Source organism: Egretta garzetta, unplaced genomic scaffold (assembly GCF_000687185.1).
Source record: "Egretta garzetta isolate BGI_Z169 unplaced genomic scaffold, ASM68718v1 scaffold210, whole genome shotgun sequence".
Classification (NCBI taxonomy): Eukaryota; Metazoa; Chordata; class Aves; order Pelecaniformes; family Ardeidae; genus Egretta; species Egretta garzetta.
Genome location: NW_009258218.1, coordinates 1,303,032 through 1,321,743, shown reverse-complemented (window position 1 = coordinate 1,321,743; position 18,712 = coordinate 1,303,032). Strand labels below are relative to the sequence as shown.

General features: G+C 39.8%; 1 protein-coding gene across 1 annotated transcript in view; it reads left to right on the top strand.

Annotated features, from left to right (window-relative positions):
• Positions 1 to 18,358: 18,358 nt before the first annotated feature.
• The window catches only part of AGMO (alkylglycerol monooxygenase), a 194,389-nt gene continuing 194,035 nt past the window's right edge, over positions 18,359 to 18,712 (top strand). Inside the window, exon 1 of the mRNA XM_009648171.1 lies at positions 18,359 to 18,409. Within this exon, the coding sequence (XP_009646466.1) occupies positions 18,359 to 18,409 (51 nt within the window). The remainder of the gene's footprint in view (positions 18,410 to 18,712) is intronic.

Sequence of the window (18,712 nt, the reverse complement as noted above, 5' to 3'; positions counted from 1 at the left end):
TCTCTTCTCTTCTCTTCTCTTCTCTTCTCTTCTCTTCTCTTCTCTTCTTGACTGTTGGGTTTTTATTTTGTGTTTTTGTTTATTATGGCTTCATTGTTTTCAGATTTATTTTGCCAATAGCAGTTCAAGAGGTGTGGTTAAAATAACACCATTGCAAGCTGGCTGAATTTACTAAATCACAATTTTGAAGTAGTTTGGGAATTAAATGCTTACCTTTTCTTGACTTTCTTTTCTTTTCATTGGATCCAAAAATATTCAAAAAAGGAGCACAAGAAGGAGAAACTCTATGCCTACATCTTTCCACCACAGGCCAACTTTCAAGGTAGTTTATGTATCCTGCTTTCTTAAATGAAGGTTCTGACTGCTGCAATAATATTATTTGTACAAATAAAGAAAGAAACACCATTAGGACATGCACTCTTAGTAGCTATGAGGAAACATAGTTATATAAGTTAGGGACAAAATGTCAGCTTGAGCCTTCATTTAGAATTTCCTGGCTTCAGTCAGTTTATGTCTCTTGGGTGAGCTTGTATTTAATAGAGTACATGCAGTATTTAAGATTGGCTACAAGGTTCAAGAAATTTTAAAGAGTAATGTTTAACCAATTATGTACTGTAATTTAATATTGTTATGCAATGTGTGTGGATTGAAAGGGAGAATTCTGTACACAACCTGATGTCTATATTTATTTAAAAAAGGCAATGTAGCCAATAGATGGCAAAAACTGGCGTTGGGCATCAGTGATGATGCACATTATTACCTTAGACTAATAAGGACTTACTAGAGCTCATTTGCTTTTACATATTTCTATTCATTTTCATTTTAAGCTCATAGTCTTTTGACATAATTTACAGCTGAAAGCTGCAGTGTAGGAATCAATTTCAATGTAATTTAAGGCCCCTGGCTGTTAGTCAGGGCCTCCATATGGCATAATAAGAGGTTATCAGAGTCATCTGTACAAACTGCAAATGCATTAGAAGTTTCTCAGCCATTTATTACTTCTGTCCGAGTTGTGCACGCAGATCTGTTAGCCAGTGTCCTTTTCCTGGCATCTGAATTGTCATGACTCCTATCTGCAGAAATTTGGTGAAACTTTACTTTCACATTAGTGACCAACAAGTTTCAGATTCACTCATCCTTTAAGTAAACAGCCCAGTAATTGATTTCTGTAGGAACTTCCGTGTCTTATAATTATGTGATAATATCATGGGTTTGGTGATACAGAGGTGTTCTCCAAAACCATATGAAGCAATCCATGTGACAAATATCTATAAAAATGGTTTAGTATTTAAGGACAGATTCTCATCCTTAGCGTCACCATGAATATATAGACACTGTATGTGTTACTTATATTTGCTTATGGACTGCAGGGTTTTTAGAAATATGCCTATTCTGAATGCTTACCACATTATTTGCCAAGAAAGTCACATGCACAGCTGAGAAAATACTGAAATGGGCATTTTCCCAAATTAAAAATTTATCTTGAAAAGTGCCCTTAGAAAAATTTTACACAATCACCACAGAAATGCATTTAAGAGACTAAAAACTACCAGGGGAGAAAAAAAAAGCTCTAGTTTGGAATTACAACACATTGTAAATAATTTTGTATATGTATTTCTGTAATTTTCAAATATATACCTATTCATTGGATCTATGGAAACAAAATGCACAATTTTTTAGTTCTTAAGCGACACTAAATACAACATAGAGCTGTTACTTTTCTAATTTTAGCATATTTGCATAAGACATTTGATTCTGATGATAATATTATGAAGAGTTCTCAGGACTCCTTTTATATAGAATATTTTTGCAAGAAAGAAGCAAAGGTTCTTTTAAGGAAGCAAAGGACCTCTTCTAAAGCCTATAGATGGCAATGGAAAGATTACGATTGATTTCACAGGGATTTGGATTTAGCCCAAAGTACACACAAAAGTTCATACAAATCAGTGAACAGTCCAGGATTAAGACATTAGCCAATAATTTCCAAAGTGACTGTTGACTTTGTGCCTCCGTTATGACACACGGTATCCTGATTTCAGCGAAGTTTTGAGTACACATTGAAAATTAGGACCACTTTATGGAAATGTGAGTTGAGGACCCCATATCACTAGCCAGTTAAGAAAATTTTGTTCTTGGTTCTAACAAGAGTCTTATAATACAGGATTTCTATAGCTGGCAAATCATCACATTATGTTATTAAATCACAGGTTTCATAACCAATATAAAAGAAACTTGCTATGCTGCTTTTCTTCTCCTGTAATTTGTGGCATTAGTAGATAAGAAAAATAAAGCGCATTATATACAGAGGCAGGTTTGAACAGATGTTCCCGACTGGTTGCAGGGGGGTAGGGGTGTCAAGGAAGGTAAAACTTTCCTTGCACTCAGATGTCTGTCTTGAATTTCTCACAGTTTTTGCAGACAGTTTGGCTCACTTCCAACATACATCGTTGCCTGTCTGGTATGAAAAATGCCATCTGTGGTGTATGGAAGTTCTTTCTTTAAAAGTGGCCTGCTAATTATTCTTCAGGCAGGTGTTACTAAAGTGAAGTCAGGTGTCAAGCATGGTATAACCTTCGAATTGCCTAAAATTGCCCTGTTCTTCTACGCTGTTCTTTCCCAAAAGAATAGAACAGAATATTACAGAGGATTGAAATGTAGGTTGATATGGCATTGAGATGACTCATGCAGCGGTATATATTGTGGTGACACTCAAAAACTGAGAGTTAAAGGATGTGGGTTGAATGAAGTGTATAAATTTTCCAAAACAAATATCCTTCTGATTCTTATAATGCTTATAATATGCTTATAATAACTTTCTGCTCCTTCACGTTTGCACTGCCATGCTGCAAAATGTTAAAAGTCCTGGTGCTCTTAGAAATTTCAGGCAGGGTAAAAGGTGGTGGAAAGAATTTCCTTCTGTGCTTCAGCAGACTGGGAGAGCTGTTTGTTGAAAAGAGCGTGGAAGATGGCTGTGTTGTGTGAATGACACCTGCAAATTCTCACCTATATTCACTCTCCCAAACACTCCTGCTTTAAAGCTTTTTGAAGATTAATAGGATGGTTAATGGGCCAGAATCAACACATGGGGGCTGCAGGCAGCCATTCAAGCACTCCGTGAGCCCCAGCTCCCAGGATAAGCACTGCTGCTGCCTCTCATTTACAATAGTTAGTCTGCTGCTCTGTTCCTTACATGACATCAGCCCTCCCAACAGAAGATGAAAACTCACCACACTGAGCCAGATGTTACAACACTTCTCTCTCCCTAGCAGATGAGTGTTGTTAGGAGGTGAGGGATTACCAGTATAAATGCGAGGCTTCCTATTTCCTATGCCGTTTTCAGAAGGTCTTTTGAATAAACAGTCGTTTTACTCTTTGTAATCTTGGCGTTCAGAATGAATGACATTGTTAGTGGTTTAAAAAAATGAGGATGAGGAAAGCACAGGCACATTTACTCCTTTTGACAGTAAGACTTTGCATAGTTTGCTTTATCAGTTATGAAAGTAATCCAACTTTCTCCCCAGCCTTATGCAGAACCCTTGACAAAATATTTACAATAGATTGATCTAACACTGAGATAAAGAGCAGCCCTGTAAGTAACTGAGGATCTAGTGCTGTTACATTTTTGATCAACCCTGAGACATCTGGATGATTTTGAACTACCAGTCTTCTACTACAAAGAACAGTTTTACTTTCATAAGGACTTCCTCTTGTGTTTTCAATATCATGCATAGCCTCTGACTGACTTAGCATATTGCGATAATGAGATGTACACAAAGCACTGGCATGCAGCATTATTGAGATGATTTCCTTTTTGGCTCAGCCAGATTCCTGTTAAAAGTTATACGGACTCTTAAGAGACTAACAAAAGAAGAATTAAAGATCCAGCAATGGCACGAAGATAAGCCTGATGAAGCTGGAGTTAGGATCTCATGAAATTAAAAGCAGACTTTGTATGAATACATTTATTGAAATATACCATTGACATTTCATTACACAACAAAACCCAAACTCCTTAAAGCTGTTCTTGGCCCAGGTTGAATACCTGTCAAAAATCCCAGTATTTACTTGTTAGAGCGGGTTCTTCATTAAAGTTGCAGAATAGAGGCTTAGATAAACATATTTTGATTAGAAAGACAGGAAAACAAAGCTGAAAATTGCACTGAAATTGTTCCTGTGCTGTAATGCATTAATGGCTAAAATCCATGCCATACCTGCTCACATTATCGATACACTGAGGATGAAGCCATAACTTTGTGACTGAGTCCATCCTACAATGGCCTTTTGAATTACTTTGTGAATATAGCATTTGACAGTTCTATAGAGAGATTTATTTTAATTCTAGCAGAAGACTATAGACTCCTAACAAGGATATGTGCAAAATACCTTCCACTGGCTCACAATAGCAGAAAATCACAAAGGTATAAAAAAAGGCTTTTCCACTAAACAATCCTTTTGCAGCCATCTTTGATGAGTCTGATAAAGTTCTGAGGACTGGGGTGGATGTAGGTTTCTCAGAAATGTTGACAGCAAAAGATTGTATTACCATCCAGGTATTTAAATTGGCATCGAAAGAATCATGCTGAAAGGTATATGCAGCTTTATGCAAACCATAAGCACCTAGTGCTGGGCAGCTCTCTCTGAGGTGAAACTTCGCAGCTGTATAACAATTCAGAGAATGACAACAGAAGTGAATATGAATAATGATGTATCTAACCACAAATGCAGTTTGCTTACTTAGCACCGCTTTGATTACTGCAATTACACAAACTGGATTTTAATTGGGACACTGGATTTCAGTCCTCTGTTTCTTAATTTCTCCTATCTAGAAGAAAAACAATGTGTGAATTTTTTTTTTCCCCTTTAAAGTGAATTGGGAAAGCCAAATATGATAGCAACAATTACTTATATAAAATACAATTTGTGATTTTTCATAACTATGAATTGGCAGATATGTCTTGCATGTCAACTAAGTAATGGCAAATTCACCAGAGTAGCATCAATAAAATCATGCCTGGGCATTGTATCTCTCAAATGCAAATAAAGGATGACAATGTATGGAAAAAATTCATCACCTCAGTTCCCACATGGTTCTTCAAGTACAAGCATGTCCTAACCTTGCATAAAACATGAGTTTTCATTTTACAGGTGATGTTGTGATGCACAAGGCAATAAAGATATCTCATTTTTAAGGATATTTAAGGTCTTTTTTTCTGTGTTTGCGAGTTACAAAATCAAGTGAAGACTTAGTGATGTATCTGAGATGAAACCAAATGATTCCTCTGAATTTAGTTAACCTGATTCATCAGAACTCTTCGTAGATTATATCTATTATATCTATGATATACCTATGATCAGAGAGTACTCAATCTGTGAAATTTTTGGAAAATTTAATTCTTGTTCTGTGGAAATTTTGACATTTGAAATTAGTTTTCATCCTAAATCAAGTTGCAAAGTGAACCTGATCATAACAAAATCATCAACAAAGAAAACAAAGTAAAATCGAAACTTTCAGAGAACATATATATATAAAATGTTTTGAGTTAGAATGCTACTTTCATATTTCATTTTTTTGTTTAAATGAGGAAATTGATACAATTTTTGTTTGTTGTCACACTATTGCAGTGCTTTAGGCATCCTGCATAGGTGTGATTCAGAAAAACAAAATTAGATTCAGTACTTATGTGAGCAATAGAACAATTTCAGTTGCCAAAAATAGCCAAGAAAAATAATGTAGATATTATTCCCTTTCTCATCTGGGCAAATAGAAAGAAAACCCTCAGCTTCTGAAGTGCCAGTTGGCATAAGGTCCAAGACATTTTTCACATGATAATATCAGTAATACAAGATGTGTGGAGGAAGTTTACGTAGGAATGTGCTTCAATGGAGCAGAATGACTGGATGTGACAGATATCAACATTTTACACACTATTTGCATACCTGGTAGCTCAGAATTACACACCAAATGTCTCACTGCAGATCCTAGTGTCAGCTACAATATTGTAATGCTAAAGTGTGATCTGCATGTGATCATTACATCTCGTGTCTAGCAGAGAAAAAAAAAAAAACCACACTCAGAAAAAAAGGGAAAGAATCCTCTAAGAAGCCTTTTCATGGACAATTTTCTTTGCTCATTACCTTAGAGTAACAGCCAGGGTTTGCTCAGGTTTAAAGGTAAGAAAGATGAAAAAAATACAAAGGGAAAAAAAAAAAAAAAAAGAACTAAACTGGAGACATAGATCAACATGTTTCAGATGCCTTTAGCTTTGTGACAACACCTGGACTCCAAAGGTACAGCCATATTCAACGGCACTTCTCAGAGTCTGAAGTTATTAACTTTCTTCTCTGAATTCTGAAGAGTTGGTAGAGAAAAGTCTTTGTTTATTCTTGGTTTTCCCTTCTTCCGACTGCATTCCAAATCCAAAGATACACCTCTCTGTGGCCCAAAAGAAAGGACTAACAATGTTACAGAAATGGCTCAAACGTATCAACTGCAGTTTTACTGACTGAGAACCATGGTCTAAAGTCTACCAATTTACAAGTAACTATAGAGAGTTGTGAAGTCAATGAATTTTTTTTTTTCCACACTGAAAAATGCAAAATAATGTATTTTATACATTGTATTGCTTTATTCAGATTGACTATTCAGCTTGTGCTACATTTCGTAATCTTTTAAGAATGAACGTGCATTCCCCAGGTAGCTCATCAGTCTCTTAAAAGCTAGAGAGATGATTCATGTCAAAATTATGGAGTTGATTCATTGCAAACCTACTCTAAGTAGACAGAACTGACCTTGATGGTTGCATCTGGACTCTTGCAAATCTTTTTCCAATTTTCCACTATTTTGTCTCCCAGTATCTTGAAAAATTGCCACAAAAAACCCACAAACCCCTAAGCATCCCCCAAAACACTGCACATACAAATCTTACTATTCTTGATTGGGCTTTGGCTCAGATATTAAACCAGTAAGTGTTTCAGAACAGGTAAACAGCACAGCAAAGAAAACCTTACAGACATCTTGATCCCAGCTGCTGTATAAGTTATTCTGTAACACTGGAAGGATTCCCCACAACTAAATATCAGGGAATACATTCCATACTTATGACATACAAATTTGAAGCCCATTTCATTCCCTGAACATAAAAAGAGATTAGAAACATTCATGAATATATGGAGAACTAAATTTTGGAACTAGAATGAAGGAGGAAAGAATAGGCATTTCATAAGTGACTTGTGTAGTGAATAGTCTTTTTTTCCTCAAAATGATGTGTATGCATAAATAAAATTTAATTTATCTTTTCATTTATATTCATCATCTAAAAAAGACGGGGGGGAGGAAGCAAAAAACCCTTTTGCTATGGTAAAATGTGACATATATATTACCTGTAATTTGATTGATCATATTCATTTCAATATTTTATTTTATCAAGTAACTTTTAGAGTTATTCTTGCCTTTCATACTATATTAAAAAGTGTGAGGCATGAAATGAACTTCAAGCTTACAAAATGAAAAGTACTCAAAGATTGAAAACATTTATCCTTAAGTTTAACAGACAGTTCCAGTGCTTATGCATTACGGTAGTCTTTAACTAGCGCATCATACGCTACCCTGTACCAGGACCTCTAAATAGATTTCTGCTCTAGATTTCAAATATTCCAGAAACGTTGGGGTTTCTGTGAATTTTCACTTCCTTGCTTTCCTTTAAGTTTTTTTTTCATAACATTTTTCCCCCTAATAATTATTTGCAGATTTTCTTGCATTTATTAATTAGTTTTTGCTCTGGTTTTAATTTTTCTTCAGTCCAAATGTCAGCTTTTAGTTGTTTCTGAAAGCTTCCAGGACCTTCTGGAGCTAACAGCTTCAGTTAGTTACCTTCTGAAAGGGAGATTGTTGATTAAAAAGGCCTGCAACTTCTGTCTTTACCTGATTGCTGATTAGGAAAGAACCTATTTAAGTCAGTAGGACTTCAGCTAGTAGGTATTTTAGCAGTTAGGAAGCCAGCTGAGGTGTGAAGAGCATGCTGGAATGTCTCCAGGTAAGATGGGATTGTACCATGTTGTAAGGTTTGGTCCTTGAGACGTAACGGATAAATTACTTGGAGTGGATCAGAAGTGCTGGAGCAATGGGGGATGCCCTTACACAGGTTTGGGCTGTGGGGAGCACTTGGTGCTTCTTGCTGCTTCTTCTCCCCGTGGGAGATGTACTTTGGCAGATGTACTTAGGGACTGGGTAAGGAGCAGTGACTGTCACTTTGAGAATGACAAGCAGGTGATGGGCAGGGTCTTCACAGAACCCTGGACCGGTGTGAGCATCAGCTGCAAGATGTAACAATGGAAGGAGAGTGAGAGGCTACTTGAGGATAAGCAGAGGATGGAGACTCCTGGGCCGGAGGAGGCTGGCAGCTTGTGACTCCAGGCAGCAGGAGAAATACTCCTCCTTTGCTGTCAGATTTGAATTTGCAGCATTGATGCAGTGGCTCAAAGGCAAGGAAGGGGAATAAACTCTACTAATGGGGAAGACAGAGGCAGCTGGATGAGAGGTGAGCACTGGCTCTGGAGTGGCAGGGGTCAGTGGCTGTGGATTCCCTTTGGAGTATGGTGGGGTGGCAGTGCCTATCTCCTACCAGGCTACTGGCCCAGGAGGTTTGTTGCCTGCCAGAGGCCCAGGCAGGTAACTTATTGTTGTGGTTTAACCCGGCAGGCAGCTGAACACCACACAGCCATTTGCTCGCTCCTGTCCTGTCCAGGGGGATGGAGGGGAGAATTGGAAAAAAGTAAAACCTGTGGGTTGAGATAAGGACAGTTTAATAAAGCAGCAGAAGAAAAGAATAATAATGATAGAATAATGATAAAAGCCATTTGCTCACCACCCACTGACCAATGCCCAGCCTGTCCCTGAGCAGTGATTGCTGCCCCCTGGCCAAATACCCCTAGCTTATGTACTGAGCATGATATCCTGTGGTGTGGGATATCCCTTTGGCCAGTTGGGGTCAGCTGTCCTGGTTGTGCCCCTCCCAGCTCCTTGTGCACCTGGCAGTCCTTGAGTAGTGTAAGCACTACTTAGCAACAACTAAAACATCAGTGTGTTATCAACGTTCTTCTCATACTAAATCCAAAACACAGCATTATGCCAGCTACTAGGAAGAAAACTCTATCCCAGCCAAAACCAGGGCACTTATTCATTAGAAGAAAAGAAAACAGGATTTCTACCTTTGGTACTTAAGCATTTTACTGTTTTTGTTTTGTTCAAATGTATTAGTTGCACTCAGCATTTATAACTTGCTGTAGTTTATTTAAGGGAGTCATCCACAGAAAATAATCTCTCCCTCAAGGACTAGAGATTTGCAGGCTAGGAAGAAATAGAAACTATGTGATTTTCTTAGGAAACAGAAATTATTCACTGTTCCTCATGATAAAGAAAAATAGTTGATTTAAGGCCAGATGATGCTTGAAGATCACAAGCTTTAAAATATTACCCAGGGATTTTTATCAAGTACATCTGCTGCTGGTACTAGAATATAACTTTAAAAAGATGTTCAGTGTCAATTTATGACAACTGTCTTTCTGTTGAAGTTCAGATATATGTGCATAACCTTTATAAAGAACAGTCCTAGAGAATTATGATAAAAAAGAACTCAACAGTGTTTTGATTAGTCTTGCTTGAAAGGTGGTACTTCCTATGCTTCCACTTGGAAATGACCCAAATGATTCCTGCCTGCGCGCGTGCAGTAAAGTAGTAGCATGTGCTATAGCTCACACCATGAGATGTTTCAGAATTTTGGATCTACCTAGTGTTGATATTCATATGCTCCTAATTCAAAAACATGAAAGAGACTATTCTGGTGATAACAAATAAACAGTCATAACAACTGGTCAGATAGCACAAACACCTATTAAATAGGTTATAACATGTCTGATCAAATGTTCTTGAGGTATAAGATATCTATCCTGAATCTGAGGTTGTCAGCTGTATATTGCTGACATACCACATAAGTTACAGCATGCAGCAACTTCAACCTTGGTGTTCCTAAAATAAGATTTTTCAGAAATAAAAGTGCAAGAAATCGCACTGCAGCACATGCCAAATAAAATTTGGAAATGCTCAAAACAGGTGAGCAAACTGTTCTTCTAAAGTTACTTGATAGGCCTGCCTTGAAGATGGAATTTATTTTTCCAGTAACTCCCATCCCATCCCCTCTGCCACCAAAAAAAACAAAACACATTTTTCTGCAGTAGGAACAAAAGGTTAAAGCATTTCAAGAGCAGAAAAATGCTGAAAAAAAAAAAATACCCTTAAAAATTTTCTGCCTTATTCTCCAGCCTGAGTACCCTGATGACTGCTTCCTGACTCATTAGGCAGCTGTGGTGTCTGCATCAGAACTGGGCATGAGCGAGTCAGCTGGTCTGGGGCTGCTCATGGCTTAAAAGCAGCTTCTTGGAGCTGTTTCAGGTTGTGCAGAGATAAGGAGCCCAAGAAGTCAACTTCAGGGAGTGCCAATAACTGATCTAATTAAGAGTTCACCTCTTAAGCAGATTGGTAGCTTGAAGACCCAATAGATGGGCACCCTAGGAGCCCACCCATGGGCAGGTGAACAGCCCAGGCAATGAGGCGTGCAGACAGAGGATGAACAATCATTTAGTCAGACCACATGCCTGTTTATTGACAAATTGTTTTACAGAGCTTAGGCATGAGATACCGAGATAAGTTTGATGTTTTGAAATTCCTAAGCTTTCCTCAGCAGGGTAGAGTCTAGACTACCACATCGTCCTGCTCATCCTTTCTGTTGTGAACGTCTGTCTTGACTTCCGTCCAGAACAACTCAAGCCAGTTTTAGCATTTTGTTTTGTTGGGCTATTTTTTCTGCTGATGGCTCCAGTGCAGTGTCTAATGACCACCAGAGCTTGCACGAGGAAAGAGCCGAGAGTGCACAACATGCAGCTGGAAGTGGGGGAGGGCTGAAACCACTGCTTAGGCTCTCTTGGGAACTTCTTGCCATTACAGCGCTGTTCAAGCAGGCTAACGTGCAAACATGTTAGAGGGCTTTCTGCTTGTGATTGGCTCCCCCAAATCAGCTAGAGCTTCAGGATGGACCTCCTTGCCAGTCTTCCTTGCAGTCAGCATAGCAGCCAAACCAAAAAGGTTTTCTTTCTCTAACATTGTTTTATTAGAATAGAAACTAAACCAAAGTAGCTTCTGAAATACAGAAAACTGAGTTTTGCTGCTTGAGGACTAATAAAAATACAGAGCATGAATGCCAATTCCCCTGCTGTGTGCTAATAAGGTGAGCCATTACCTTCAGAGCTGGTACATAGAATCATAGAATCATAGAATCATAGAATGTTTTGGGTTGGAGGGGACCACTAGAGGTCATCGAGTCCAACCCCCCTGCAGTCAGCAGGGACACCGCCAACTAGATCAGGTTGCTCAGAGCCCCATCCAACCTGGCCTTGAATGTTTCCAGGGATGGGGCCTCCACTACCTCTCTGGGCAACCTGTTCCAGTGGTTTACCACCCTCATTGTAAAGAATTTTTTCCTTATATCTAGCCTAAACCTACCCCGATTTAGTTTAAAACCATTACCCCTTGTCCTAACGCAGCTGGCCCTACTAAAAAGGTTTTCCCCCTCTTTCCTATAGGCCCCCTTTAGGTACTGAAAGGCCGCAATCAGGTCTCCCCGCAGCCTTCTTTTCTCTAGACTGAACAAGCCCAACTCTCTCAGCCTGTCCTCATAGGAGAGGTGCTCCAGCCCTCGGATCATTTTAGTAGCCCTCTTCTGGACCCGCTCCAACACTTCCATGTCCTTCTTGTGCTGAGGGCTCCAGAGCTGGACGCAGTACTCTAGGTGAGGTCTCACCAGAGCTGAGTAGAGGGGCAGAATTACCTCCCTCGACCTGCTGGCCACGCTCCTCCTGATGCAGCCCAGAGTACGGTTGGCCTTCTGGGCTGCATTTCCATAGTCTGTTATCAGTAAGTGCTGCAGATGGAAAAATACAATGAAATATGGAGATGCACAGAACATCGCGACAACTGCCAGGAGATGGGAAAATAAAACTTACATTTAAGAAGTTTGACTATTTCATGCAAGCTGTGAGAGACATTTAAAGATGTTCCCTTGTGACTAACTTTTACTTTAAGGTAACAGCTGTATACAATTTCCACATACATTTTTTTATATTCCAAGATAGAATTTCTTAAATGAGTCACTGACAGTCTACAGGACTCTTTCTCTAAACTCAGCAGAACCATTCAAAGTACAGGGAATTTTAAGCACTTTGGTAATGTTTGTATTTAAAAGCACTTGTAATGGATTGCAGGTGTATCCAATGTCAGCTTGCATGCAAATTTTGATGGAGAATCCTGAAGAAAAATAAGCTATACTGAAAATATTGTTAATCTTCAAATGAAATCTTATATCCAGTCAAAACATAGATCCACTGAAAATGAATTCCCATAACCACATTCTTATTACAATTACTATATTTTTTCTAGACATTGTGTTCCTATTGGCTTCTCACCTCCTTGCACTTGACACTGATCAGTAACATACAGAACTCAAGGAGCCTATATTATTGCTAATTCATAATAAAAAGCAATAGAATGCATCAGTGTTTTTAGTTTATCCCTGCTGTGAACTAACATATTTATTTTTATAGGGATTTGAGGGAGAACTACTGCCGAAATCCAGATGGATCTGAATCACCCTGGTGTTTTACCACTGACCCAAACATCCGTGTTGGTTATTGCTCCCAGATTCCTAAGTGCGATGTATCAAATGAAAAAGGTAACAGAGGGAAGGGCGATAACTTGATTTTAAGTGAATGCTGTACTGTTCCAAACAGCAGATAGGCAGGCTTGAAAGCCCTCCCGGTCCCCCTCATGCCATCCATCGACTTGGGAGGGGTGAGGAGAGAGGTTGCCAGTGAAGACTGAGGCAAAAAAGTTGTTGAGTACCTCAGCCTTCTCCTCATCTGCTGTTACCAGCCTGCCGGTCTCGCTTATCAGCGGGGGTACACTCTCTTTAACCTTCCTTTTCCGGCTGATATACCTGTAGAATCCCTTTTTATTATTCTTTGCATCCCTAGCCAAGTTAAGCTCCAGCTGCGCCTTCGCCTCCCTGACCCCATTCCTACACAACCGGACCACTTCCCTATACTCTTCCCAGGATGCCTGTCCCTGCTTCCACTGCCTGTGCAGTTCCCTCTTCCTCCTTAGCTTGACCAGCATCTCCTGTCTCAACCACGCTGGTCTCTTCCCTTCTTTGCTTGATTTCTTACACCTAGGGATCGATAGCTCCTGCGCTCTGTGGACCACTTCCTTAAAGATCTGCCAGCTCTGTTCTGCTCCCCTGTCCCTGAGGGCCGTTTCCCAGGGAGTCCTACTGACTATCTCCTTGAGGAGCTGGAAGTTGGCTTTTCTAAAATTCAGGGTCCTGACTATACTCTTTGTCCTTCCCATTTCCCTCAGGAGCGTGAGCTCTACCAGCGCGTGATCACTGCAGCCCAGGCTGCCTCCGATCTGGACATCTCTGACGAGCTCGCTTGCATTGGTGACCACCAGGTCCAGTATCGCATCCCCTCGGGTAGGGGTGTCTATTACCTGGCTTAAGAAGTTGTCCTCAATGCATTCGAGAAACCTGCTGGATGGCCTACATCTTGCCGTGTTGGTTTTCCAGCAGATGTCGGGGTGGTTGAAGTCCCCCAGCAGGACGAGGGCCTGCGAGCGCGAAGCCTCCCGGAGTTGGAGGAAGAATGCTTCGTCAGTCAGCTCCTCTTGATCTGGCGGCCTGTAGTAGACACCAACCACCAGGTTCCCTTTGTTGCCTCTCTCTCTGATTCTTACCCATAAGCTTTCGACCTGCTCGTGGCTATTCTTCAGGGACAGCTCTTCACACTGTAATGATTTCTTGATGTAAAGGGCAACGCCCCCGCCCCTCCTTCCTCGCCTGTCCCTTCTGAACAGCCTGTAGCCATCAATAGCTACATTCCAGTCATGGGATTCATCCCACCAGGTTTCTGTAATGGCAACCAGGTCGTAGCTTTCTAGCAGCATGATTGCTTCCAACTCCTCTTGTTTGTTTCCCATGCTGCGTGCGTTTGTATAGAGGCATATCTCAGCTTGCAATCTCAGTTGGTTTTCTGGGTTGCAGCAACCTCTGCAAAGCTCTTCTGGTCTCCAGAAGAACCTCCCTCCTGCAGCTCTGAGCCACTGTTGTCCTCTTCTTGATCAGGCCTTTGCCTTCTCATCTCATGCTACAGCTTTCATCTGCTACACCTCTTGAACTATCTCCTCCTGACTTCCTTGCAGCCCAATGGTCCCTTGTGGATCCTGTGGAGAGCACCATCTTCCTCTCCTTTGAGAAGATGCCCCATGACCCCATCCATGTGTGGCAGCTAGAACATGGAGCACCAGAGAGCTTTCCTGTCCAGCCAAAACCCATCCATAAAATGCTGTATATAACATATACCATTATGTGAATAGGCAAATTAAGAAAAAGCTTCCATCCTGCTAGAGACAGGCCTTCCAGAAAAAAAGGATAGCTTTGAAAAAGCAGTTACTGAAGTGCTGATGTAAAGGAAACGTCAACTGTTTGGATGTAGTTGCATTCTGACATACGATAGCCTGCTGAAGCCATGTTTTTGGCAAATGCGCAGGAGGTGGTGACTCCATGAGCTGTTCAGTTGATCTAATAACTTGCTACTGCTAAAATGAAGTCCTGTTTCCACTTCATGTTACCTTTTCTGGTTTGTAGTTGTGAGGTCTTGCCCTCTTTTTCCTGAGCTTTCATGCCAACTCCTGTGTTCCCTGGACCGTCTCATGAGCCACTTAGCTTACTTAGAGCAGTAGAAAAATTTAAAACTATTTCTTTTCTGGCTTAATTTCTTGCTATGTGAGTTTGTGAGGTTAATCAGCTCATGGAGGAATCCTGCCAGTCTGTGTGCTGGGGCAAGGTAAATGGTGGAAGAAGCCTATTAGAAGCAAGGAGGGGGAGAGTGGTGCTGCCCACCTGTTTTCTAGCAGAAAGTCAGCATCTGGCTCAGCTCAGTAGGGAAACAGCATCTAAGGTGCAAATAATTCCCATGGTCAATACATTAGGGGACAGAAGAAGGAAGATAAGGAATTTTAATAATAAAAAATATTTTCTCCATAAGAGAAAGGAGAAAGATATCAGACCTGCTATAGATTCAAGAGCAGATGATAATAACAAATATACATAGAGGATAAAGTTCTGAGACTAGTATGTACATTCATCACGGTAAGTTTCCCTAACAAACTGCCTGAAGGGCGTATTATTTTCTCTGGACATCTTGGCAACCCTTGAATAAATTGATTTTTGCTAATAAGTTGCACTGGATTAAATAATTTAGAATGATCATACATGAACACTATTCTATGGTTAGCAGTTCTGCATAGAAGTAATGGAAAGCTAGCGCTAAGTGGCTAAGTGCATGGCATGATGTTGATTAATATGCAGAACATCCCTGTCTTTGGGTTTCTGGACTCAGTATGATGCTGTTAAGAACTGTATATTAACACATATAGCTTATAGAACATGAACAAATAAACACTTGAATATTTTTTTAAAAGTACTATATGATGTAGGGTTTATCACTGGCAAAGACAACATTCAAAATATTTCGTAATACCAGTTTTATAACAACACTGATGCATTTACTGCTCCCCTAATGACATCCACTGCCAAGTGTGAGTATAGGTGCTGAATACCTGGAGTAGCAATTAAAAAAAAAAAATAATCTGACATCTGCTCATCACAATGTACTCAATGTTTCTATATTCAAAGACACTACTATGTAAATAGAGCATACTAAGCCCTGCTCGGTTCTGGATATGATTCAGTTTGCTGTGAATGATTGCCAAGGCAGACTATATTGCCCATCCCAATTTCAACCTGCCCTAATTCCCTTTATGAGTTTATTATTTAGTGCTAGTTTAGTGCTCAGAGAGACCCAAACAGGAAGTGTCTGGGCGTTCTCTGTTCATGAAGTGGGTGGGATGGAGTTCTTTAGAGAAAACAAAATATGATCCACCTACAGATCATGCTAGGCCAGCTCCCCAATTTCCTCTAAGTAGAGCAGAGGCTTTTGTTGCCTTAGTTACTGGAATGATCTACTAGTCAACAGCAGAATCCCAGTCTCCAGACAGAACATCCTTCTGCATTTTTGATGGCAGCATAGGACGGGAAATACCTAATTTTCTCTATTTTTTGTTGTAAAGAGGGGAAAAAAAAAAGTAGGTTATTTAACTCTTTGCAGAAATTAAAATAACTAAAAAAATAAATTCTTGCAAAAAAAAATCTGCAACATCACTGAGGCAGCATTGTCTGGTAGAGGGTTAGAGCTTCCACTAAAGCAACATTCCTGGATGCTTCATTTTCTATTCCTTTCCTAACAAAGGAAAGAGCAAGCACTGGAAGCTTTGTGCTAAATTTCAAGGCTTAAATAGACAACCGCAGCTACACTTCTAGAGCCAGATTACTGAAGCTTGTCTAAAACTCATAGATGCTCCAGATAGGATTTAAAATTGTTCTCCTCAACAGAGGTATAGCTATTGTAGTGCTATCATCTATTTTTCCTTGGACCCAGAAGCTGGAAAATACAACCCATCTGTTTCCCCTCTGAGGCATAATCAAGACCAAATACTTTCTTTTAGTTTTGAAAACAAGAATTTCAGTATGGTGATACTTGGGTGATAATTTAATAACTGAAATGGGCATCCAAAATAATTTTTAAGAAAGTATAGAGTTTGAAAAATCTGATGGATTCTCTCCTTTCATAGATTGGTGTGATACGAGGTTGTGGTTCCATGGTACCTGAAATGTATCTCACCTTGTGTGGCCATGGGCTCCTTTGCCCTGCTAATTGTTCCTCTCACCCAAGAGTGGTCCCCAGATACTGTTCACTGGTAATTTTTTTGGTGGGATTAAGTTTTAGTCATTTTAACTCTGTGAGCTGATCGCGGAGCAAGATGAACACGAGCACCAGGCAATGAAGGGGTCAGAGTGGCCTGCTGGGATGGTGTGGCTGAGGTTAGGGTGAGTTCAAGGAGACTGAATATGTGAGTAATGCCATAAAACTACTTAGACTAATCTAAATGAAAAAGCAAACATTTGCTACCACATGTCATTGCCTGCAATGAAGATCTAGTCAGAATGCTGTTGATTTGGTGATTTTGAGTAAATCTGGAATTTTCGTTTAGATGAATTCAGATTTTAGAAGTCAATAACTAAGTTGTATAAGAACCTCAGATTACTGTAAATCATCATGGAAGGTGAGAACCCTAGGATTTTAATAAGCTTATTAATTTTTACATATTTTTGTACTAGTATAAACTATACATATTAAGACAGTGCTCAAATCCACTTCAGCATTAACTTTAAAATACTTGTGCTTTGTTCAGCTTAAAGTAAAATATATTTACTGGTAATTCCAGTAATTCTGTGACACTCATGTACTACAGTGTTGTTGCATTATTCAAACTGCAGAATACTGTTTTAATCTATCCCTTGCCCCCGTTGTTTAAATGGCAACATATTTAATACAAACATCACAAATGTGTATTACTTGTTATTTTAATGTCAGTTTCTACATATGTTTCTGTTTCTAAACAGAAATTTCAGCTGAAATTACCTGTCATAGTCCCTTTCCAAAACTAAGGGTTGATTCAAAGTAGAAAGTTTTTCTTAATTTAATGACTGGCAGGTTTTAAACTGTGGCAAAATCCTTCACAGCAGGTTTACAGTCCATTTCTTCTGCAAAGGCTGTAAGTGGAACTGAACGTTTGAGATGAAGGGGTTGTTCGGACATTGTGTTATTTTATTTCTGGCTAATCTATTTTATCACAAAGCTGCTTATTTGTACTAACGCCAAACATATCAAGTGTGATTGACAAACATTTGACAGGGAAATGCATGCCTCTGAGCTTCCGACTGAAGGCCTGAATGTACAAAGCCTGTCCTTATTCCCATTTCTAAAAGTCTTTTTCTACAGGGATCTAGCATATATTTTTCACTGTTTCTTTATATTTCCCCGTTTTTCCCTCCTAAATGAAAGCCTAATAGCTGGCTCCTAGAGGCTGCCTTCAGCAGAGTTGTGTTAATCGGATCTATATAAAATTGAGCCACGATAAACCCTTCTGAAAATTAAAATAAAAACTTTTAATGGGAAGAGTGCTGGACCAACCATAACAGCTGACCAAAGGAGCCAACAAGCGCACCTCTGCCTCTTTCTCCAAAAGCTTAACATTTTAATCTTATAAAATTCTGCATTTTTTTCAAAAGTCAAACCGAGCAATATGGTTTTATGGTTGTGGTTTTTTCTTTTTTTTTTTTGCATGGAAACCTACATGAAGGTGAAAGAGGATAGCTTGAGCTCTGCTGTTCAAGGATTTTTGAGGGTGAGAAGGGAACTTGGGACAGGCTGTGGGTAGGTGTGTGAGGGCTTTCTCTTGACTCCCAGAAGCAGGCCATGAAGGTCATGACACATACAAAAAAACCCCCAAAAAACAAAACAAACAAAACCAAAACAAAACCCCAGAAAAACAAATCACAACAAGCAAAAACCCGAGAAAACCTCCGAAGCAGCACGATTCAAAGAGAAATAAGACATTCGAGGCGCTCCCGAGAGCAGCCTTCGAGCCCCGCAGCGCCACGGGGGACGAGGCGGTCCGGCCGAGGGTGAAGGACCGGCCGCCGCCCCC